The following is a 24,453-nucleotide window of genomic DNA, read 5'->3' on the forward strand; positions in this document are numbered from 1 at the left end:
GCCTTGGTGAATTCCTGAAGTGCATCTTGTAGATGGTACACACACTGCTGCTACTGTGCATTGGTGGGGGAGGGAGTGAATGTTCATGGATGTGGTGCCAATCAAATGGGCTGCTTTGTCCTGGTCGGTGTCAAGCTTCTTGAGTGTTGAATCTACACTCATCCAGGCGAGTGGGGAGTATTCCATCACACTCCTGACTTGTAGATGGTGGACAGGCTTTGGGGAGTCAGGAGGTGGGTTATTTGTCGCACGATTCCTAGCCTCTGACCTGCTCTTGTGGCCACAGTATTTATATGGCTAGTCCAGTTCAGTTTCTGGTCAATGGTAACCCCCAGGTTGTTGATAGTGGGGGTTTCAGTGATGGTAATGCCATTGAACATCAAGAGGCGATGTTAGGATTCTCTCTTGTTGGAGATGGTCATTGCTTGACATTTGTGTGGTACGTATGTTAGTGAATCAAATCCCTGATCCCAGGATATGTGATAGCCTACTCATTTGCTGAGTTTAAGATGATTAGTCCACCCCATAGTCTGGAGACGGGACACTCCTCGGTAATGTGCTGCATTGCTTGTGTCTCTCCACAAATGCATATAAGGGGTTTCTACTAAGGTGCCAGCGATGGAGGTTGGATACACAGGGACCCTGGCCTGCCCTGAACCTGTTTGGTAAGGACCACTTTCACCGTGGTGGTTCAAAGCTTGCCACAGCCAATGGATCAGATCTAAACTCTGCAGTCCTGCCACATCCAGCTGTGAATGGTGGTGGACAATTAAACAACTCACTGGAGGTGGAGGCTCCACAAATATCCCCATCCTCAATGTTGGGGAGCCCAGCACATCAGTGCAAAAGACAAGGTTGAAGCATTTGCTACAATCTTCAGCCAGAAGTGCTGAGTGGATGGATGATCCATCTCAGCCTCCTCTGGAGGTCCCCAGCATCATAGATGCCAGTCTTCAGCCAATTTGATTCACTCCACGTGATATTGAGAAATGGCTGAAGGCACTGGATACAGCAAAGGCTATGGACCCTGACAGTATTCCGGCAATAGTACTGAAGACTTGTACTCCAGAACTTGCCGCGCCCCTAGCCAAGCTGTTCCAGTACAGCTACAACACTGGCATCTACCCGGCTATGTGGAAAATTGCCCAGGTATGTCCTGTACACAAAAAGCAGGACAAATCCAACCCGGCCAATTACTGCCCCATCAGTCTACTCTTGATCATCAGTAAATTGATGGGAGGAGTCATTAACAGTGCTATTATGTGGCACTTGCTTCGCAATATCCTGCTCACTAATGTCCAGTTTGGGTCCCACCAGGGCCACTCAGCTCCTGACCTCATTTCAGCTTTGGTTCAAACATGGACAAAAGATCTAAATTCCAAAGGTGAGGTGAGAGTGACTGCCCTTGACATCAAGGCAGCATTTGACCGAGTGTGGCATCAAGGAGCCCTAGCAAAACTAGGGTCAATGGGAACCGGGGGAAAACTGTCCGTTGGTTGGAGTCATATGTAGCACAAAGAAAGATGATTGTGGTTCTTGGAGGTCAATCATCTCAGTTCCAGAACATCACCACAGGAGTTCCTCAGGGTAGTGTCCTCTGCCCAACCATCTTCAGCTGCTTCATCAATGACCTTCCTTCCATCATAAGGTCAGAAGTGGGGATGTTCGCTGATGATTGCACAATGTTCAGCACCATTCACGACTCCTCAGATACTGAAGCAGTCCATGTCCAAATGCAGCAAGACCTGGACAATATCCAGGCTCGGGCTGACAAGTGGCAAGTAACATTCATGCCACACAAGTGTCAGGCAATGACCATTTCCAACCAGAGAGAATCTAACCATTGATTCTTGGCATTCAATAGCATTACCATCATTAAATTCCCCACTATCAACATCCTGGGGATTATCATTGACCAGAAACTGAACTGGACCAGCCATATAAACACTGTGACTACAAGAGCAGGTCAGAGGCTAGGAATCCTGTGGCGAGTAACTCACCTCCTGACTCCCCAAAGCCTGTCCACCATCTACAAGACACAAGTCAGGAGTGTGATGGAATACTCCCCACTTGTCTGGGTGAGTGCAGCTCCCACAACACTCTAGAAGCTGAATACCATCCAGGACGAAGCAGGCTGCTTGATTGACACCCCATCCACAAACATTCACTCCCTCCACCACTGACACACAATAGCAGCAGTATGTACCATCTACAAGATGCACTGCAAGAATTCACCAAGGCTCCTTCGACAGCACTTTCCAAACCTATGACCACTACCACCTAGAAGGAGAAGGGCAGCAGATAGATGGGAATGCCAAGTTCCTCTCCAAGTCACTCACCATCCTGACTTGGAAATATATCGGCCGTTCCTTCACTATCACTGGGTCAAAATCCTGGAACTCCCTCCCTAACAGCACTGTGGGAGTACCTACACCACATGGACTGCAGCGGTTCAAGAAGGTGGCTCACCACCACCCTCTCAAGGGTAACTAGGGATGGGCAATAAATGCTGAGCCCAGCCAGTGACATCTACATCCCATAAATGAATAAAATAAATACCAGAGGGGAACAAAATTGCGGGGATATGGGGAAAGAGCTAAGTAGTGGAATGAACTGGATTGCTTTTCGAAAGAGCCAACGCACACCTGAAGGCTGAATCTGCTGTGCTGTGCTATGATTCTATGGTGTGTGCGCAGCCCAAAAAAAAAAGCTGTTCAATTTTCCGAACCTTCGCCTGTTACCAATAGATCGTTATTCTGACGCATGCTTCTCGTCTCCCAGAACTCGCTGACCCGAGAGGACTCCCGCGAGGACAAGCCCACCATCCAGTGTGAAACCTCCCCTCCCCCCACCCCCCGGGCTGTCCGACTGGAAAGGGTCACCCAGGCTCTGCAGGCCAGCGCTCTGGATGACAACCGGGAAGCGCGCAGGTGAGTGAAAGGCCGGACAGGTTGGAAGAGAGGAGACCAAGGGCTGAGCTGATAGAGGTCTTTCAAATTATGAAGGGGTTTGATAGTGTTTTCCATTTTGCGGGGGCAACGAAAGCTTGTGTCTCCTCTCTCCTCATTCCACTATGAAGAGTCTCTCTCCACTAATGTCTGTTCTCCGCAGCCCTCACTACCTGTCTCATAGAGAGCCCAGTCCACGTTTTGATATTATCCATCCATGTCGCCTTGGGTCTTCGTTTTCCAGGTGTTTTACCTCGCGTTACCTCTTTTCCCAGACGCTCCGCTCCTGTTCACACCACGTGTCCAAAATACGTGAGCTTCCCTGGTATCACTGCCTCAAACAAGTTCCTCTTGACACCAGCTTTCCTGAGCATCAGGAACTAGGGGGATTTGAATATATGGCATAATAAATCCAATCGGGAATCCAGGAGAAACTTCGTTACCCAGAGGGTGGGTGAGAATGTGGAACTCGCTACCACAGGGAATGGTTAAGGTGAATAATATAGAGACGTTTAAGAGGAAAATGGATAAGTACGTGAGGGAAAAAGGAACAGAAGGTTATGTTGGCTGGATGATCTGAAGAGGGGAGGGAGAAGGCGCAAGTTGACCAGTTGGGACCAATGGGTTGTTTCCGTGCTGTAAATAATATGCGAAACGGTGTAGTTTAAGAACGTTAGGTAGCGGGATCATGCCCCAAATCACAGGCACCTGTCATCTCCGAACCTGTAAAATATGTAAGGGAGGCTCCCGGAGTAACTCAGACTGGCGACAGTGTCTTGCAGCTAATGCACAGTGAGTTTGTACCACTTGTGGGGGAATGCTGGTTTCCTTGGTATTAAAAGCAAAATTTGTACAGGACCAACCTGTAGCTTTGGAGACAGCACCTGGAATTTGTTGCTGCAGAATCCGTCAGGTGGTGTTTTTTCTTTGTGTTAGGAGGCATTGAAAACTACGTCAGTGCCAATTTGCTGGAGTCCCCTTTCTTCAGTGCCTCGCTACCACACATCATTTCCCTAATAATGGGAGTGAAGAGGGTGTAGGAAACTTTGAGCATCTTTATCCATCCTGGCGTGTGGGCCCGTGTCTCAGTGCTGGAAGTCTGTTACGGTCTGTCCCTCAATTCGAGGATGACGGCTACTCGGGGGGTCACGACCTTCTGCCTGGGTCTTTGTGGGACTGGACAGGCCGATTCTCGGCCCGCTGGTCTTTGGGGGCAGGATGCCCCCCACGCGATAGTGGGATCCGGAGTGCAGGATTTGCTTCCCTTTCTCCCCTTCCCTCATCATTAAAACATTGTGACACGGAGCATGGCGCAGCTTGACGGAGATGTTGTCTCCATTTTGAACGATTGGGGGTGAGCTCCTCCCGCTCGTTAATGTCAACCCTGTCGCGCTTCAAGGAGAACTTCGGCCAGCCTGTGAAGCATTTTCTTTGTCCTCCCCTGGAACGCTGGCCACTTTGGAGTTGAGAGACCTGGAGCGCAGGCCAGGCAGCATCACAGGTGTGGCAATGCAGGTCCCCAAATGCATTGGCCAGGGATTATAAGGCACTCACAGAACCTCGGTAAGACTCAAAACCCTACAGGAGAGACGGTGGGGGGGAGAGAGAGAAAGCAAAAAAGCTGAACATTTTAGAAGGAAAAGCAAGATCGATCTTCCTAGACCACCAAGGAAGCTATAGTCACTGTTGGAATGTAGGAAACGTGGGCAGCCAATTTGCGCACAGCAAGCTCCCACAAACAGCAACGTGATAATAACCCGATGACCTGTTCTTTGCGACGTTGGTTGAGGGCTGTCAGGACACTGGGGAGAAGCCCCTTGCCCTTCTGCGAAACAGTGCCACGGGATCTTTTACATTCACCCAGGTAGGCAGATGGCACCCCCGTTCAACATCTCACCCTGAAGACGGCACCGCCGACAGTGCAGCACTCCCTCAGCACCGCACTGGAGCGTCGGCCTGGATTTTTTGTGCTGAAGGCATGGATGGGATTTGAACCCAAAGCCTTGTGCTTTAGAGGCGAGAGTGCCACCCACTGAGCCCCTGCCGAACACCCCAATTTTGTTTTATAAGTTATAACTCTACAGCGTAGAGACGTAATTAATATTTTCATTTCAGAAGGTAAAGTGGTTTTGGTCCTGCGGTTGGCGAACTGAAGGCTGTGGGACAGAGGGTGGTGAGGGGATGGTGGGGAAGCCTTGATGGGAGGTGCTGGGGGAAAGCGGCTCTATCAGAATGAACGAGTTTATAATATCTGTGCTGTGCTGCCAGTTTGTCAGGTTTCCAGGATGGCCTTGGCGGTAGCAGCAGCAGTAACAGCAGCCAGGACTCGCTGCACAAAGTCCCCAAGAAGAAGAGCATCAAGTCGTCGATTGGCCGCCTGTTTGGCAAGAAAGAAAAAGGCCGTCTCGGGCACGGAGTTAGGGAGCCGTCGTCACAAGGTGGGTTTTCTACAACCCCGGTTTCAGCTTTTCCTCTGTAAGATCGCGGAATGTGTGCGCCGCCGGCAGATCCACCAATGTATTGCCCGTCCCCAGTTGGCCCCCGGGGGGGGGGGAGGGTACCCCCGAGCGTACGGGTTAGGAGCAGGAGCGGACTGCCCGGCCCCTCAAGCCTGCCCCGCCAGCTTCACGCTTCGTCCTGAAGGCGGCGCCTCCGACAGTGCAGCACTCCCTCGGTGCTGCACCGGAATGTCAGGTCATTGAGATCGTGGCTGACCTGATTGTAACCTCAGCTCCACCTTTTTGGCCAACCCCCCGCCCCCCCCCCCACCTGATAACCTTTCACCTCCCTCGCTTATCAAGAATCCATTTGCCTCTCCCTTAAAAAGAGCCAAGGACGCTGCTTCTGGAAGAGAGTTCCAAAGAATCTCAACCCCCAGAGAGAATGCAAGTTGTTGTCAAGAAAAGTTTGATGCCAAGCCTCAGAAAGAGATAATAGGTCAGTTGACCAAAAGCTTAGGTCAAGGAGGTCGGCTTGAAGAACCATCTTAAAGGAGGAGAGTGTATGGGTGAGGACATTCCAAAGCCTCCTGTGCTATAGTGTCCTGAGGTTCTCTCACTCTGTGAGGGAGCTGGAGCTGTGTGCGTATTTGTAGCAGTACATGTTTCCTCCAGCCTGTACCAGCCACCATTGGCTGAATAGAGAGTGGAGCTGCATACGTGCACCGGAACCCTGCACACGAGCTAGATCCTCGCAGGTTTGAGGGTGCGTGTGTCTCTCTCTTTCTCTCTCTAAATATACCCCAGACGGAGAAGGTTAATACACTGAGCTCTCTTTCATCTGCAGCCGGAACGCCAGACACAGAGATGTCCTCCCCAGACCCTCTGGGACTCTCGAAACTGGGAGGACCAGTGGACAAGGACAGGAGAAATAAGAAAAAGTAAGTTTCTGCATTACTTTTATAATTGGTAAACCTGATTCCTTAAAGGCCTTGTATTCACTTGTATAACTGGGTACACAGAAGTCTGGTTTCTGGGCATTATAACTCCAGGAGAACAGGAATCACTGTCTCTGGGCAGTGTAACTCCAGGAGTACAGGAAACACTGTCTCTGGGCAGTGTAACTCCAGGAGTACGGGAAACACTGTCTCTGGACAGTGTAACTTCAGGAGTACAGGAAACACTGTGTCTGAGTAGTGTAACTCCAGGAGTATAGTAAACACTGTCTCTGGGCAGTGTAACTCCAGGAGTGCAGCAAACACTGTGTCTGAGTAGTGTAACTCCAAGAGTACAGGAAACACTGTGTCTGAGTAGTGTAACTCCAGGAGTACAGTAAACATTGTCTCTGGGCAGTGTAACTCCAGGAGTATAGTAAACACTGTCTCTGGGCAGTGTAACTCCAGCAGTGCAGCAAACACTGTCTCTGGGCAGTGTAACTCCAGGAGTATAGTAAACACTGTCTCTGGGCAGTGTAACTCCAGGAGTATAGTAAACACTGTCTCTGGGCAGTGTAACTCCAGGAGTGCAGGAAACACTGTCTCTGGGTAGTGTAACTCCAGGAGCGTTATCCTCTGGTTCCTGGATTCTCTCAGCTACTGACAGCAATGTGTAAACTCATAACATTAATCCTCTAGTTTGTAATTTTTGTGCTGGTCAGGAACTCTATTCCAATGTACAAAATGACTTCCTTTGAACGTGAGCTTTGTTACTGTCTGGTCTAATAAAACAAACCCTCGTGTTTGTTACAGTGCAAATACAACACACGCCCCCCTCCTCTCTGCTCTTTCATGTGCCAAATGTTTGAACCAGGTGCCATTGTGTAAACCCACCTGAAACATCACACCTTGCCACCAGCAGATGCCATGTTTGATTGCCTGTAAATACATCCACAAAGGATCAGCTGACCAAAGTTCAACATACAATTCAGAAATACGCTCCTATCCCAGAGTGAGATTTAATATTAATTTAATTAAAGATGATCGCAGTGTGTAGCTCTCGTGTGCCTCCAAGTCAGAAGGTTGTGGATTCAACTCCCATTCCAGAGGCTTGAGCACAATAATTTAGGCTGACGCTCCCAGTGCAGGTAGCGAGGGACTGCTGCACTGTCAGGGGTGCCATCTTTCATAAAGGCATTAAACTGTGCTCCCATCTACCCTTACAGGTGGATGTAAAAGAATTCCACCATTTTGAAGAAGAGCAGGAGAGTTCTGCCTGGTGTCCAGGCAAATATTTATCCCTCAGCCAATGTCACTTGAGAAAAACATTATCTGGCTACTTATCTCATTGCTGTTTGTGGGAGCTTGCTGTGTGCAAATTGGCTCCATGTTTCCTACATTACAGCAGTGACTGCTCTTCAGAAAAGTACTTCATTGTCTGTAAAGCGCTTTAGGACATCCTGAGGTGGTGAATAGAGCTGAATAAGTGCAAATCTGTGCCTTTGTTCTTGCACTGATCAGCACGTTCAAGCATTGTACCCCTTACACATGCAAGCAATGAACGCTTGAGTTTCTAAGCAGCCTGCAGTAGAGCATCAGCTGTCAAACAAAAATAAATAAGCTCCCCTTTCCAGTGAAAAAAATACTTAAAGTGGTCAAATCAATCTGCTGTATTAACAATAACAAGAGAGTGTAATGTTTGTTCCATTGAAGGAGGCGCATGTGGAACATAAATGCTAGCATGGACCTGTCGGGCCGAATAGCCAGTTTCTATAAGATTCTATGCAAGCTCTTTTTATGTTCAATTTTTAGAATGCGTTCTCAGTAAAGGAATGAAACCTTGCTTTGCAGGCACGAGCTGCTGGAAGAGGCGTGTCGTCAGGGGCTTCCGTTTGCTTCCTGGGATGGGCCCACGGTTGTAGCTTGGCTTGAGGTGAAGAGATCTCATTTCCGTCCGTCTTTCTAATCCCGGAGGGAAGGGGAGGGCAGGCATTGGCAGGAGCTGAGGAGCTGAGCGCTTTGCATTTGAAAGGAGCCCCAGGTAGCTCAGCAGCACCTCCCCCCCCCCCCCGCCAACACTGTTTTTAAAAAAATGATAATTCACCCTTGAGATGTGGGCGTCGCTGGCTAGGCCGGCGTTTATTGCCCATCCCTAATTGCCCTTGAGAAGGTGGTGGTGGTGGTGAGCTGCCTTCTTGAACCGCTGCCGTCCCATCTGGTGAACATGCTCCCACAATGCCACGAGGGAAGGGGCTTGTAGGATTTTATAAGAACGTAAGAAATAAGAGCAGGTGTAAGCCATTCAGCCCCTCGAGCCTGCTCCGCCAGCCGGTGAGATCATGGCTGATCTGACTGTGGCCCTAACTCCACTCTCCTGTCTGATCCCACCCCCCCCATAACCCTTGACCCCCACCCCCCACCCCTTGCCGATCAAAAATCAGTCTTGAGTGTTTCCAATGAGCCAACCTCCACTGCTCTCCGGGGTCGAGAACTCCATAGACCAAAGACTCAACGAGAAAAGAAATTCCTCCTCACCTCCATCTTAAATGGGAAAGTCCTTATTTTGAAGTTGTGCCTCCACTGGATTCCCCCACAATGGAAAGCGTCCCCTCAGCACATGGACCCAGCGATGGTGTAAGGATGGCCATCGATGCCCCCCGAGTCAGGACGCTGCGTGACCTGCGAGAACGTAGGCCGGGATTTTCCGTGCCCGCTGGCGTCGGGTGGCCCGAGCGGACAATGTGGCGAGGCTGTGGGCCGGGCGCTGGGTCAATGGGTGTTCCTCGCGTGTCGGCGCGGACTCGATGGGCCAAAGGGCCTCTTCCGCGAAACCGGTTTGCCAACGTCCAACTCCGCCCGCCGCCAATGGCCCACGTTTCCCAGTGCAGAACGTCGGGAACCTCATTTGCATATAAGCCCAGCCCACCGGAATCGATCCCCCCCCCCCCCCCCCCAACCCCGGTGGATTGTCCGCAGGGTCAACGTGTTTCACAACAACATATTAAAAGGTGTGCACTTGGCGGGCTGGACTGTATGGGGAGGTCGGAGGTGAGTAGACAGTCAAGTTGCGGAGCGCTCATTCGAGTCGCCTGTTGGACTTCAAGGTTGAGGCGCGTTGGGCGGGGGAGGGGCAAGGGCTGCCCTGCTGTTGAAGGTAGCGCACAAGCGCGTACGGGGTGGGGTGGAGGGGGAGAGGGTGTGGGCGAGGGAAGCAGCCACACATTCGGGAAACCTTGTGCCGCTGAGACATTTCAGGCGCAGCCACGTTGATATATGACGGGAGTCGGGCCTCTAGCTTAACTGCCCACTCAAGCAACGCAGAAGCATCAAAGCCACCAAGCGCTCCAGATCTTCTCACCCCTTGGGCGCAGACTACAAACTAATGAGCGTTTCAGTGGATGGCAGAACAGTTGGACGACTGCCCACATTGTACAATCTCCTCGCTAAAGCTGGTGATGGAGCAGTCACTGCTGGAGGTGCTCACACCACCTTGCCAATGTCAGCATCCCGGTTTGGACTAGTCTCCCCCATGGTTCAAGCTAACAGTGCAGCCTTGCAGCGAGGGTTAGGGGAACGCCTGTGCCTGAGCTGAGAGCACAGCCTGCAGTCCAATGGGCAAAGCTGCTGCCAATCGGTCAGGTGGAGAGGGACAGAGGTGGGTGGGATTTCAGGCAGCCATGCAGTGCAATAAACTCTGGCCAGCCCCCTTCGGGAGGCATTAAGGGGCCTTCAGACTTAACCAGGAGAGGTTCTTAGTGCACCCAGACTAACCCACACATCTCTCTGTACATCGTCCTGCAGGAGGAGTACATCAGGATCATGGAGCCTGGTGACCTAGCTAAATGCCCTCGTGGCACACACACAGAGCGAAGACATTGGAGGAGAGAGCGACTGAGGCTCCTGGCTGTGCGGAGGGAGGAGCAGAAACCTCAGAAGAAGGGGCGGCCAGGGCTCCCGCAGGTGCTGTCGAAGACCCACAGCGAGCCATCGCTGGTCGGCCGAGAACCAGCGTCACCGAAGACTGTGCGTGGCGAGGGAACTGGTCGCTCGTGTCTGCCAGTTGCTGCAGGATTTGGTGCCACGGGGACATGGAGGGCATCTGCTGCCAGTGGCTGTGAAAGTGACTGCGGTGCTCAATTTCTGTGCCGGTGGCTCCTTTCAGGGCTCCACAGGTGACCCCTGTGGGACCTCACAAGCTGCCACCCACAAATGCATCCCTGAGGTCAAGGATGCCACCTTTGCCAGGGCCACACAACTTTGTGCATTTCGCCCGGGACCAGGACAACCAGGATGCAAGAGCAATTGGATTTGCCCAGATCTCGGGTTTCCCACAGGTGCAGGGTGCGATCGACTGCACTCACGTGGTGCTCAGATCTCCATCGCAACACACGGTCAACTATGTCAACCGCAAGAGATTCCACTCACTGAACGTGCAGCTGGTACAGGCCCACCAGAAACACATCCTGCAGGTCTGCACACGGTTTCCAGGGAGTATCCACAGCTCCTACATTCAGTCAGTCACAGATCCCTGACGTCTTCCAGGGTCTACAGAGGCTGCAGAGATGGCTCCTCGGGGACACAGAGGCCTGTGGAGCAGCCTCAGACTGCAGCAGAGCGACGCTATAATGAGGCTCGTGCTGCAGCTCACAACTTGGTGGAGCCGACCATCGGGATGCTGACGATGAGGTTCCGGTGCCTGGCCCGGTCTGGCGGAGCCCTGCAATACAGTCCGCAGAGGCTGTCACGCATCGTTCATCACCTGCTGCGCCCTTTACAACCTGGCACTGCAGTGGGGAGAGGAGATGAGGAGGAGATGGGGAGTTGGAGGTCTCCTCTGATGAGGAAGATGTCGACAGGGATGAGGGTGAGGAGGTGTTTGAAGGCGATGATGGGGATGGGGCCCTCGCATTGGCTAGATGTGGCACGCGCGCTCTGATGGCCCTCAAAGCTGCTACATTTGTCAAGGATGATGACAACATGCAGTGAGGATACCCTCACATTGCATCTGTGAACGTTTGACTCCAGCCTGGCTTACGGCAGCACACATACCCTTTGTGAGAACGCTGATGTCATGGAGACGCTGTGGAGGGCCTAATAGTTGCTCAGTTGACAGAAGGATGATGGGGACTTGCAGGGAGGACACTCCATAGATCTTCACACAACCTCTCAGAGTGTCTGACTCCTGTAAGGCCGAGGGCAGCTCATTTGCGCTCTGTGATCAGGGTCAAATCATAGAGATGCAGCCATGAAACTTTAAAAGCATCTGATCCTTTGTCCACCTTCAGCGCCTGAACCCTTCAGGAGCACAGCGTCACCGGACACAGATGCTGAAGAGATGGGGGTCAGCCCCACCTTAAAGGTGCTGAGAGCACCCAGAGAGAATGAGAGAACTCTGTGGTTCATGCTCACTACATTCTGGCAGCAATGACAAGTACCGCTGAGGTGCAGGCATCAGTAATGTGTCCAGGGAGTGTGAGGCTGGACCATACTGTGGTCTGAAGGCTGCACAAAGCACAGGAAGAGGCCCTGGACTGAGACACCTGCCTTTACCTTGTGCAGGAACCATCTGAGTGACACGAACACTGCTCATCAGAACAAGGAGCCAAAGGCAGGGAGACATTCTTGGGAGTTTATTGACAATAGTGAACATTATGTACAAGAAATTAACACCCGAGCCCAGGCGGTACAACTACATCTTCTTAACTTCTCTAACCCTGCCGCTAGGCCTTGGTGCTCCCAGGACATCTATAGCGGAGGTGGAAGCAGCTTACTGACTGCTACGCCCTGCCTGTGATGACTTTGGCAGGCGTCCTCTGGAGGACCGAGACCTGTAGGGCCCTGGCCTGCTTTCGGGGTCCTGCTGTGTGGCAGTGGCCCCCTCCTCAGCCTGTGGAGCTGGAGCTGCTGAGGTCACAGGAGGAGGGGATCAGATGGGCCAGGCACTCCTGGAGTCACCTGTATGGATGGCTCCGGGGGTGGGGTGGGGGAGGGGGGTGGTTTGGTGTTGGGGGGGGTGGGGCTATACTTGCTGATTGTCCTCCCTATGGGTATCTCTGGCTGACTCTTTGAGGAGCAGGGGTAGCTGGAGTGAGATCGAGTTGCCCGGCACCCATCTCTCGTGCACACTGTTAGAGGCCAACTATGATGTCAGAGATGGAGTTAAGCCCGCGCAGCAGTTCAGGAGCGATATCCTGGACCAAGGTCTCTATGGCGGCCACCATCCTACCAGTGTTGACCTCAGTGCGTTGGCATGCCGGCGCTATCACCTCAGAGTGAAGGCGGACAGACTCCCCCATCATGCCTTGCAATCTGGGGAGCGCAGTGGACATCCCTTCCCGATGTTCCTGAACTTGTCTTTGCAGCTTCAGCAACTGTGACATGCCCAAGTCCAGAGGCTTTTCATCTGACTCGGACTCAGCAAATTTCTGGTCTCCAGCAGCCCTCCGAGAGCCAGACACCTGGGAAGACCCTGCCCCCGCCTGCAGTGGATCAGATAGTGTGATGTGCTCACCAGATTGTGATCTCAAGGCTACTCTAAAACTAGGTCCCACCGAGGTGTGTGTCTCTGCGCTGGTGGAGGGTGTAGGTGAACGCTGTGATGGGACTTCAAGGAGGGTGCCTCCAGATTCCTCTTCAGAGGTTTCTTCGGATTGATTGGAGGCCCTGGGACGTGGACTCCATTGGCTGTTTCCCAGATGTGCCTGTGGAAGCAAGGAGAGATAATTGATGCATGGCAGTGGCCTGTGAAACAGGATACATCACTCACAGCATGGTTGTCTGATGTATGTTGCACTGCTGGATCCTCACTTGGTAGAGCAGCGCCAACCTCACTGTCAGCACAGGAGCGGTCCCAGTCATCACTGGCCAGCTGGATGGCTCTGTTTTCAACGCCTGTGAGGATCTTGGTGTCAGACATTCCACCACCGGTCTACAACCTCTCCCTCTTGTTGTCTGCCAGCTTGTCCTGCATGAATAGAGATGGAGAGAGTGTAAGCAGGGTACAGGCCAGATGATAAGTAAGCCAGGTTTGTGTGGGTGGTGAGTGGTCTCACAGATGGGATAAGGACAACGACAGTGAGTGTGAGAGAGTGAATGGTGGTGTCCCTTGAACAGACAGTGAGTGAGATCCCTGCGGATGTGTGATGGGTTTGTAAGTGTGTGAGCTGAGAGTGATGAGAAGAGTGACTTACCCTGGCGGAAGGGAGGAGATCGTTCATCCTCTTTTGGCAGTGGATGGCTGTCCTCTGTTGCAGGGCATTGGCGCTGACCACCGCTGCCACTGCCTCCCAAGCAGGATTGGTGTTGTTGCTGCCCATCCTGTGGCCAGAGTGGGGGTAGCAGACGAGCCTCCGCTGTGTGCAAAGGGCACTCGAGGGACGTGTCATTGAACCTGGGGGCTGCAGTCTTTTTGCTTTTCAGGGTCTTGTCTTCTGTGCAGCAGTCGTGGGCTGGAAGCATTGAGAGGTGTGTGTGCGGCTGGACTTTAAATATGGCGTCCAGCGTGATGAAGCGACGAGCTAATGGTGTGGCAGGCGAATGAGAACTCGGCCACCATGGAAATGGCGTGTTTCCCAGGAATGCATAATTGATGCAGTGGGTGAGGGACGATACGGTGTGAAAAGCTGCCATTGTGGCCAGCAATGTTGTTTTACCCGCCCGCTACCACACTTAGTGCAAATCTGGGACAACTCCACCCATAGGAACAGCACCTTCCAAACTCACGACCACTACCATCTAGAAGGACAAGGGCAGCAGACACATGGGGAACACCACCACCTGGAAGTTCCCGTCCAAGCCGCTCACCATCCTGACTTGGAAATATATCGGCCGTTCCTTCGCTGTCGCTGGGTCAAAATCCCGGAACTCCCTCCTTAACAGCACGGTGGGTGTACCTACACCACATGGACTGCAGTGGTTCAAGAAGGCAGCTCACCACTACCTTCTCAAGGGCAATTAGGGATGGGCAATAAATGCTGGGCCCAGCCAGCGACACCCACATCCTGTGAATGAATTAAAAAAAACAGGAGCAGGCCATTCAGCCTGTCAAGCCTGTTCCACCATTCAGTTAGATAACGGCTGATCTCTACTTAACTCCCATCTACCTGCGTTGGTTCCATAACCCTTTATATCCTTCCATAACAAAAATCTACCAATCTCAGTTTTGTCATTTTCAGTTGACCTCCAGCCTCAACAGCTCTCTGAGGGAGAGAGTTGCAGATTCCCACTCCCCCTTTGTGTGAAAGTGTGCTTCACCCCAAAATGACCTGCCTCTAGCTTTAAGGTCCTTCGATGTTTAAGATGATGAGGTAATTGGGTAATTGATGAGGTAAATATTACTTCCACTGCTCAGTAATTGGAGGTGATAAGTTTAAGGTTCTCACTATGCGGAAGTGGTTAGAAGAAATAATATTATGCAGAGGGTGGTCAGAACATGGAATGTGCTGTGGCCTTTGAGATACAAGTGAATAAACATTTGAAAAAGAAAAACTTAAAAGGGAATGGGAGCAACAGAGAGGATTGAAGAGGCTTAAGTGGATAGCTCTTTCAGAGAGTTGGCATTGGCACAATGGGCTGAATGGCTTCCTCTTTCTGTACTATAAGGATCAAGAACCAGTGGACACCCGTTTAAGGTGGTTGGCAAAAGAAGCAACAGCAACATAAGGGAAAAGGGTCTTTACTGGGCAAGTGGTTAGGATCTGGAATGCTCTGTGTGTGAATGTGGGGGAGGCAAATTCAATCGAGGCTTTCAAAAGGGAATTGGACAATTATCTGAAGAGAAAAGAATTTGCTGGGCTATGGGGGAAAAGGCGAGGTGGGGGGAGTAGGTGAGTTGATCTCTTGCAATGAGCCGGTACAGACACAACAGGCCAACAGCCTCCATCTATGTTCTAGCCATTCTGTGATACTATAAGATGCCTGCAGTTGTGGGGACTTGTCTATAAACAGCCTGGTGTTAGTGTTTAAGGGAGCTGTTTTTATCTCTTTCTAGCTTTGGGTAGGGATGCCCGCCTGGTATGTGGCAGCTTGTCGTGCCAATGTCAAGAGTGGAGCCATCATGTCAGCCTTGTCCGACACGGAGATCCAGCGTGAGATCGGGATCAGCAACCCCCTGCACAGACTCAAGCTTCGTTTGGCCATTCAGGAAATGGTGTCACTGACCAGTCCCTCGGCACCGACTGTGTCTCGAATGGTACGAGGTTTCATTGAAGTGCCTAGCGCCCCCCGAGTGCCAAGTCCCACAAACTAAGGATGTGCAGGAAAGAATCCACATCCACCACTCATGGTGGGGGGGGAGGGTCCATGTTTTGCAATGTTCCAAGGTACTTTGTGGTAGTGCTGGTTAGTCCTTACATAGAGAGCTAAGCACAGATTGAGGAAAGAACATTCAGCCCACCCATTCTCACTCCAGAGTCAATCTCAGTCGATCATGGCCTCCGTCTCCTCCCCTCCCCAATGCCTCCTCCCTTTCCATCCTTTGATCCTGTATTTTAATGAACACTAAATGCCTACAGTAGGCCCCTCTGTCTCCCTGGCTCCCTTCTCTCTGTACTTCTCCCTCTCTCTCTTTCTCTCTCTCTCTCCCTGCACCCCCTCTCTCTCTGCGCCCCCACATGTCGTCTTCCCTCTTTGCCCCCCTTCTCTCCCTCTGTGCCTCTCTCTCTCTCTGCGCCCCCCTCTCTTTCTCTCTCTGCGCCCCCCTCTCTTTCTCTCTGTGCCCCTCTCTCCCTCTGTGCACCTCTATCCCTCTCTGTGCGCCCTCTCTATGTGCCTCCTCTCTGGGCGCACCCCCTCTCTCTCTGTGCACCTCTCTCTCTTATGTGCCTCTCTGTGTCTCTGTGCCCCTCTCTATGTGCCCCCTTTCTCTGTGTGCAACCCTCTCTCTCTGTCTGCACCCCTCTCTTTCTCTTTACCCCTCCCCCTCTCTATGTGCCCCTCTCTCTCTCTGTGGACCCCTCTCTCTCTGTACTTCTCTCTCCTGTCTCTCTCTCTTTCCCTCCATCCCAGCATGTTTTAAATGGCAGGGTACAGAATATCCTTTTAGCGGAATGTTTATACACGCCTCAATTTCTTGGTGTTGTAAAGTTTCTGAATCTGTGTCTCCTCCTTCCTCTTGGTCGCCCCTCTCCCTGACCTTCGACACGACTGGGCGGTGCTGGGTCCTGTGACCAGAACACGGGCAACGTGTGGGTAACACATGAGGAGATGGAAACCCTGACAGCATCAACAAAGACGGTGAGTGCTGACACCTCATAACCTCCATTTATCTTTGGGGGCATGGCTTCACCGGATGCTAACGATGAACTATTCATCCGGTGAAGACCTGGAGTCAGACAGTCCGTTTACAAGAACGGGAGAAACAGGAGCAGGAGTAGGACATTTGGCCCCTTGAGTACGTCCCACCCATGTGATAAGATTATGGCTCATCTGATTGTGGCCTCGACTCCACTTTCCTGCCAGCCCCCCAAAAACCCTTGACCCCCACCCCACACACCCCCCTTGTCAATCAAAAACGTGTCTCACTCGGAATGAGCCAGCCTCTACTGCTCTCTGGGGAAGAGAATTCCACAAACTAACTCATGAGAGAAAAAAATTCTCCTCATCTCCGTCTTAAATGGGAGACCGCGACCCCCCCTAATTTTTAAACTGTGCCCCCCTAGTTTCAGTCTGTCCCACAAGGGGAAACATCCTGTTAGGACCCCCCCCTCCCCCCCCCACCCCCACCCCCTCGGGATCTTACATGCCTCAATAAGATCGCCTCTCATTCTTCAAAACTCCAATGGGCACAGGCCCAACCTGCTCCACCTTTCCTCAGGGGGGTGACCCTTTCCAGGGGGTTTAGGCCCAGCCTCCACTTTCGCTGGAGCATTTTAATTTAAATTTCATTATTTACGTTGGGCGTTACCACTTTGCGGTGATCCAGGGGGACTCAGCCGCGCTCTGACGCCACGAGGTAGCAAACAGGCAAGGGCTGTCGGCCGATTCGTTTCAGGGTTAGGAAGTGTCTCATTTCAGTGCGTTAAAAAAAAACATTATCCGAATTATAAGCGCATTTGAATTGTACCCTGAAGGGATGATAGTAATATCCCTGTCTCACAGTTGGTCACTATGACAGCAGGCTCCCGGGGAACAAAGCCTTGGCTTCTGATGCTGAAAGTTTCTATTCGTTCTCCAGGGTACAACTGCATTCTGAGTGACGATTTTCACATAGTAACTGAGTGATTTTTTGGGCAGAAGTACATTGGCCCACAGTAGCTGATCCATCCAGACCTTCCATCACTTTCTTCACTGTGGTTCAGGAACTAATAGCCCCTGCTCCCCGTTACTAACAGAAATTCACCCTGTTCCTTTTCTTCTAAAATCTTGCCCTTGTCCTCTCTTCATCTTCCCTCACAAGTAATCTTCTCCACAATTCTAACACTCCCACTGAAAAAAGTGTTGCCTGATAGCCTATTCTTTTCCAGTGAAACCCTTAACTTTCAACGTTAGTCCTCGAAGACTGTGCCCAACAAAGAAGAAAATTCCAGGATCCAAGTTCAGCAAACCCTTGAGAATCTTAAATCTCTCTGTTGGATAAGGTTCCAAAGTATTAGTCAATGCAGTGCAGTGAAGATAGAGTGTAGTCTTCAGGTGAATTAGGATTAGAGGCTGAGGTTAGCTAGACTGGTATTAAAATCATACACGCTGTCCTTATTTTTATATATTTCCATTTTAAATCCTATGTACACATTTCGAGTGGCAACTCCATATGTAAACATGTCACACTGTCATTCTGACCTCTGACCAGCTTGTGGGGGTGGGGGGGGGGGGGGTTTGACTCCTCCTTGTGGTGACAAGGCATTATTACACCAGGACACATGGCCAGTTTTTCCTATGAACACAGGAAGTTATAATAGAAGAAAGTTGATGGGATGTGAAGATTTTTTTCCAAAGCTATTCTAGATTGTTCCCGGTAGGTGAAAGACAATTATTGTCCTCCCCGGCTGGCCTGAGAAAATGGGAGGTGGGCTGTCTTGTGGCTTATTCGTGTTGCTTACCAGATCCGTACAGGGGGCAGCTAGATAGTGTCACACCAGGAATAGATGGCAAAAGAACCTAACTAGTTCACTAAAGGGGGAAGGGAAGGGAATCCATAACTGGTCTGGCCTATGCGTCTGCCTTGTGTGACAGCCGTGGTTCAGTTGGTTGCACTTTGAGTCACAAGGTTCTGGGTTCAAGTCCCACCCCAGGGCTTGAACACAAAGATCTACACTGACACTCCGGTGCCAGTACTGAGGGAGTGCTGCGCTGTCTTTTGGATGAGACATTAAACCAAGGTCCCATCTGCCTGCTCAGGTGGATGTAAAAGATCCCTTGGTACTATTTTGAATAAGAGCAGGGGAGCCTCTCCCTGGTGCCCTGGCCAATATTATCCCTCAAATCAACGTCACACACACACAAAAAAAATAGATTATCTATCACATTCCTTTTTGTGGGAGCTTGCTGTGCACAAATTGGCTGCTGCTTTTTCTACATTAAAACAACGACGACGCTTCAAAAATACCAAATTGGATGAGCACTTTGAGACATCTGATTGTTGTGGAGAAAGCTATTTAAATGCAAGCTTTTTTTTTTCTGAAGAGATCTAGCAAGGTAGCCATTCTTAGAAAACCACTGCTTTGCAACTTGACACAGGCAATAGCTGCAGCCTTACCACAGGCACTCCATCCCAAGAGCAAATAAATACCAATCTGAACCTTCTCGGCTCTGTGTGGCAGGCAATCCTGGCAGGAGCCTCTCAGGGACACTCATGTGTGAAGCAGGGAAGCAGAGGTGAGGTTGTATCAGATGGTCTCCAATGTTGACCTGGGCCTGTTTTGTATCTTACAGCTTTCTCCTAATGCAGATTGATTGATGTGTCCCATCCCCTCCCCTTTGCACAAAAAGCAGAAGAAATTGGAACAGGAGTTGGCCATTCGGTCCCTCAAGCCAGCTCCACCCTTTGATGTACCTGATCTTCTACCTCAACTCCTACCAGATCCCCATGTCCCTTTACTCGCTCGGTGTCCCTTAGCCTGTAGAATGTAGCACTAAACCTCACGCTAACACTGTACTAACTGTTTTCTTGCATCCTTTCATCTCCTGCCTCACTAACCTTTAACCTCTCCGATGGTAGGAGGCCAAGGAGATCAGCTGGGACCAGGTGGGTTCTCCATTTGTTCTTTATCTTCCTTTTTTTAAATCCATTCTAAAGATGTTGTAGGTTGGACCTGAGGGGTTGGCTGGCTCAGAATGTGGCGCAGGATAACGCCGTCAACGGCAGGTTCAATCCCCATCGCGGCTGAGGTAGTTCTCGGGGGTGGGGGGGTGGGGTGGGGTTGGGAGCCGCCGGGGGGGCCTGCCTCCTCCCCTGGCCCCCATAGTGATCTCACGGCTAAGCCGGGCCTTTCCAAACTGTGGGGCTGCGAGCTCCGAGGCATCAGTGGCCACCGTGGAGCTTGGACTGATTTCTGACAGCTGCGAGGCCCCTTTAAATGCTTCAAGCATTTCCTGTTGGTGGGCGTGGCCTAACGGACTGCTCTCTGAGGCTCGATTGCTGCTGCAAAAAAAGACGGTGAAAAGGTCGGTGGGTTTTTGTTTTTGAGAAACCTTGCCTTTTCGTCAATCCTCCCAAAGCTGAATTCTTGTTTCCCCTCCCCCCACCCTCCTCCACGCCCACTGCTTAGCAACTAAAGCCCCCCACCCCACCGCCGCCGCCGGCTCAATGAATGAAGCCCCACCACCCCCGCTCTGGGGTCATACGAAGCCTGAGGCATTAAAATGGGGTCATACAGGGGAAAACGTTTGGGAAACACTTGCCATATGTTAGCATCAGCAAGTCTCGTACAACCTGAATGCTACAGCAAGAGAGGGAAAGATTGGAGCTGGGGAAATGATGTGACCTTGGGGGGATTGGTGGGGGTGCACTCCTGTGTTGCAATGGGCCCCTTGCCAGTAGGAGGTGGTCCCTGAATCGGAGCGCTCCCTGGACTGTACCCTGTTGGCCTTGGCACCTCCAAGAATGATACTCCACTGGGGTGAGGATGAAACCCATGAGAACTATCATCGAGAACGTTTCTTCATGAAACAAAAATTTCTTTGACTCTTTACGAAAATATCGGACACGAGGAAAGAAAATGCTGTTTGGCTATTGGTCGAGAATCGCCCAGCCCGGTAACGCAGAGACTGTCGGCTTTGTGTTTGACCTCAGAGAGGTTGGATGCAGCGACGATTGGCATGTTGGATGACCAATGGCGAGAGGGAGGGGCGGCCTTAAAAATATCCAGTGACCCCGGCCTCCCTGCTCCCTGGGGAAAGAGAATTCCCACAGAGCAACCACCCTCCGAGAGAAAACATTTCTCCTCCTTCCTGTCTTCAAAGGGAGAGCCCGTGACCGGGATTTTCCAGCCCCGACACCGGCGAGCATCGCCACGGGCGGGATGGGGGATGGGAATAGTTGGAGAGCCGTTGACTTTTTAACCACTCTCCAAATTCCGCCCCCCCCCCCACCCACCCCAGCCCTGCCTGCCGGTGTCGGGGCTGGAAAAACCCCACCCCTTATTTTCAAACTGAGTCCCCCTCGTTCTGGTCTCTCCCACGAGGGGGAAACATCGGGTGGGATTTTCCGGCCACGACACTGGCGGGAATCGTCGCAGGCGGGAGGGAAGAATTGGGAGAACCGGGTAAAGCCGACAGCTCTTCCATCTTCCCTGCCCCCACCCTCGGCCATGCCCCACCACTGGGGCCAGAAAGCCCCGGACTCCCTCGCAGGAGGCAGGAGGTCATGCGATGAAAGCTCCAGGAATAGGCCCAAGCCAGAGTTGATAACCCCTGGTGGCAGTGAGTGCCTTGAAGTTCACCGAGTGGCACCTACAGCCAATGGCAGGGCCCTGGAGTTAACCCGAGTTTCTGCGGACAGATGTGGTGCAAGGGGCTGTCAATGTGTGGGGAGAGGGGAAGACTTTCAGGAATCGTGTCTCTCACATTTATGCTCTGAGCTCTGCTGATAAGTACTTTTCTCTCCTCCATTTTCTCTTTTATCCAATAAGCACCGTGACTTCTAAATTGATTTATCTATTGGTTTTAATGGACCATAAGTGTTGTTACAGTAGGTAGCCAATAAAATGCTAGCAACAAGACCTAGCGACGCTGCCATGGCAACCCTCGGTCACTAGCAGTAGTCACAATCAGAGTAGGTTGAAATGGCTACTCTGCCGACAACAACCTTGTTGAAGTTGGAACCCCCTCCAGCCCTACAATCCCCCGTGACCTCTGCAATCCCCCAATTCTTGCTCATTCCTGATATTTTTCGCTCCACCATCGGCAGCTGTCCAGGCTCTGAAAGATTGGAGCTGGGGAAATGCCACCTGAATTGGGCCTGGATTCCCTCCCTGAAACTTCTCTGTCTCTTCACCTCTTTCCCCTTTTGCCCCAACCTCATCTCCCCTGATTTCCTCTGTGTCAAATTTGCTAAGATTTCGGTGAAGCACCTAGGGACATTTTACCAGTTTAACATTTAAAGGCGCTATATCGATACAAGTTGCTGTGCTTGTTGGTTTAAAACAGGACGTTCAAGTAAACTGCTGAACATCAGTGGAGGATTCATTCAGGATGCCTTTGTCATTCTGTTACCTTTGACCCTGTTACCTTTGACCTCTGACCCTGAGAAAACGGTTTGACCTCTTGCATTGTCAATGAATCTATCACTACCCTCTTGAGTTTGCCAGAAGGGTCACTGACCTGCCTTCAAATGTGGAGTTTCTTTATTTTTAAGCCTGGTTTAATTCTAGAGTATTGATCCTTTAGATCTTGGCATACGGAGATATGAACCACGAGTGGGTGGGGAATGACTGGCTGCCCAGTCTCGGCCTTCCACAGTATCGGAGTTACTTCATGGAGTCGCTGGTCGATGCCCGCATGTTGGACCATTTGACCAAGAAGGAACTTCGAGGCCAACTGAAGATGGTAGACAGTTTTCACAGGTACACCTGTGCCAAGGCCTCTCAATTGGCACTGCCCAATGCAGTCTGTCATTAGGCACCGCCCCAAATACTGACTCAGAGCACAGTCTCTTGAGTGGACACTGCCCCCAATATTAACACATGGCGCAGTCTCTTGTATTATGCTGACCCCAGGTCCATTGGTAAAGTATTAAAAGAGACACTAATACTTTTCTTGATAATGGGTTTATTTACAGAATGCAGCATTATGTATGCTTGCTTCCTACCAACCGACCTAGTGGTCTCTATAAGTGCTCTAAGTATTTAATTAATTAATCCCTTCACCGGTGTATCTTAACATTATAATTAACAAACCATTAACACCTTGGGCTTTTCCCCCTGTAACTAAAATTACTAAAGATGATCATCTCATTGCTGTTTGTGGGATCTTGCTGTGCGAAAATTGGTTGCCACGTTTCCCTGCATTACAACAGTGACTGCTCTTCAAAAGTACCTCACTGGTTGTAAACACTTTGGGATGAGCTGAGGTTGTGAAAGGCACTGTACAAATACAACGTGTAGAGGGCGTATTGTGCGGCGAGCAGATGCTTTGGGCGAGAGGGGTTGCCTCATGTCCTGACCTGAATGCCTCTGTGTTGCAGAATCAGTCTCCACTATGGCATCATGTGTTTGAAGAGGCTGAACTACAACAAGAAAGAGCTGGAGAGCAAACGAGAGGGGAGTCTCATTCAGCTGAAGGGTGAGTGCGTGTTGGAGTTGCTGTGCGGAACCTGCTGACTGAGGGTGGTCAGTTTGAGGGTGGGTGCCTGGTGCAGCCTTCTTGGAGAGCAAGGATGTCTCTTGCCGAGGTGACACTTCCTGTGAAAGGCATCACCCATAGGTGATGAGAAAAGAAAATTATTGAAAAGTGTATATATATATATATATATCTATAAATTATATATATATAAATTTTAAATATATATACATATATATATATAAATGTATATATATATATCGCTTGGTAGTACAGAACTTGAGTATTTCTGAAGAAAGAGACATGCCGTCAAAGCTTTCTATCTTGCACTCATCAGGACAGATGCAAGAATACCAAATTTCAAAGGAAGCAACATTTTATTCTGCATGACAAAAGGGTACAAAACATAATGTCTCATGTTAAATGTGATTCTGCAATTGGACAGCACCTACTGAGCAATCCCAACACTAACAGCCAATTTAGGATTATTAGGCAGGCTCGCAGTGTGGGTCACTTAGGCTTGCTAGAAGCTAAATATATTCAGACACGGGGCCCTGTCCTCTGCGGGCAGAAAGAACATGCCTGGGCCTTTATTGAATTAAACAAACGCACGGGGTCAGTAGTTCCCTGGTGCATTCTCCTCAACCAATCAAAACTGCCTTGCCAACTAATCAGCACCCTTTTCTCATGCAGTATAAATTGCTGCTCCCTTTTAAATTTGGTACTCTTGTGTCTGTTCTGATGAGTGCCATAAGAAAAGATCAAAAATCCTAGGTCTGCACGCACTTCCTGTCAATATTTTTTCCATTATTAAATAAAATGTAAGTCAGAGAAGCGAGACCCAACCTGTCCATGCTGGTGTGTACACCCCACAAGAGCCTCCTCCCACTTTACTTCATCTCACCATATCAGTATAATCTACCATTTTTTTGCCTTGCATTTTATCCAGCATCTAAGCTGTTCACTTCAACTACTCCATATGATAGCAAGTTCTGCATTCTCACCGCTCTTTTGATAAAGTAATGTCTCCTGAATTCCCCATTGGATTTATTAGTGCCTATGTTATATTCATGGCCTTTAGTTCTGGTCTTGCCTACAAGTGGTAACATCTTCTCTACGCATATGCTTCATAATATTAATGACATTTATCAAGTTACCCCTTCTCAGTTTCCTCTTTTCTAGAGAGTTATAAATTCATGGTTCCAAGCTTTTAATGGAAGCCACTTAGGTAAACTTTATAAACCTGTCACGCTGTCATTACACTGCCTCCAGTGGAGGCGCTGGAGCACCATCATGACCAGGAGGTTAGAATCGCCGTGTGACACCTTAAACACATCCTTCAACCAGCGAATGATCTGATCATTATCACGTGGCCATTTGTGGGAGCTTGCTGTGCACAAATTGGCAACTGGTAGCTAG

At 50.6% G+C, this 24,453-nt stretch overlaps 1 protein-coding gene across 10 annotated transcripts in view; it reads left to right on the forward strand.

Annotated features, from left to right (window-relative positions):
- ppfia3 (PTPRF interacting protein alpha 3) overlaps positions 1-24,453 on the forward strand; it is a 241,101-nt gene that overhangs the window by 199,178 nt on the left and 17,470 nt on the right. For 5 of the 10 annotated variants that reach the window (XM_041177994.1, XM_041177999.1, XM_041178000.1 and 2 more), the window contains 8 exons: positions 2,782-2,930; positions 5,217-5,386; positions 6,234-6,327; positions 8,173-8,254; positions 15,311-15,511; positions 16,492-16,554; positions 22,144-22,319; positions 22,940-23,037. In XM_041177994.1, coding sequence (XP_041033928.1) covers positions 2,782-2,930; positions 5,217-5,386; positions 6,234-6,327; positions 8,173-8,254; positions 15,311-15,511; positions 16,492-16,554; positions 22,144-22,319; positions 22,940-23,037 — 1,033 coding nt within the window. Of the gene's footprint in view, positions 1-2,781; positions 2,931-5,216; positions 5,387-6,233; positions 6,328-8,172; positions 8,255-15,310; positions 15,512-16,491; positions 16,555-19,474; positions 19,502-22,143; positions 22,320-22,939; positions 23,038-24,453 lie in introns of all 10 variants that reach the window. The other 5 variants (XM_041178004.1, XM_041178001.1, XM_041177998.1 and 2 more) reach the window with 5 other exon arrangements.

Source organism: Carcharodon carcharias, chromosome 31 (assembly GCF_017639515.1).
Source record: "Carcharodon carcharias isolate sCarCar2 chromosome 31, sCarCar2.pri, whole genome shotgun sequence".
Classification (NCBI taxonomy): domain Eukaryota; kingdom Metazoa; phylum Chordata; class Chondrichthyes; order Lamniformes; family Lamnidae; genus Carcharodon; species Carcharodon carcharias.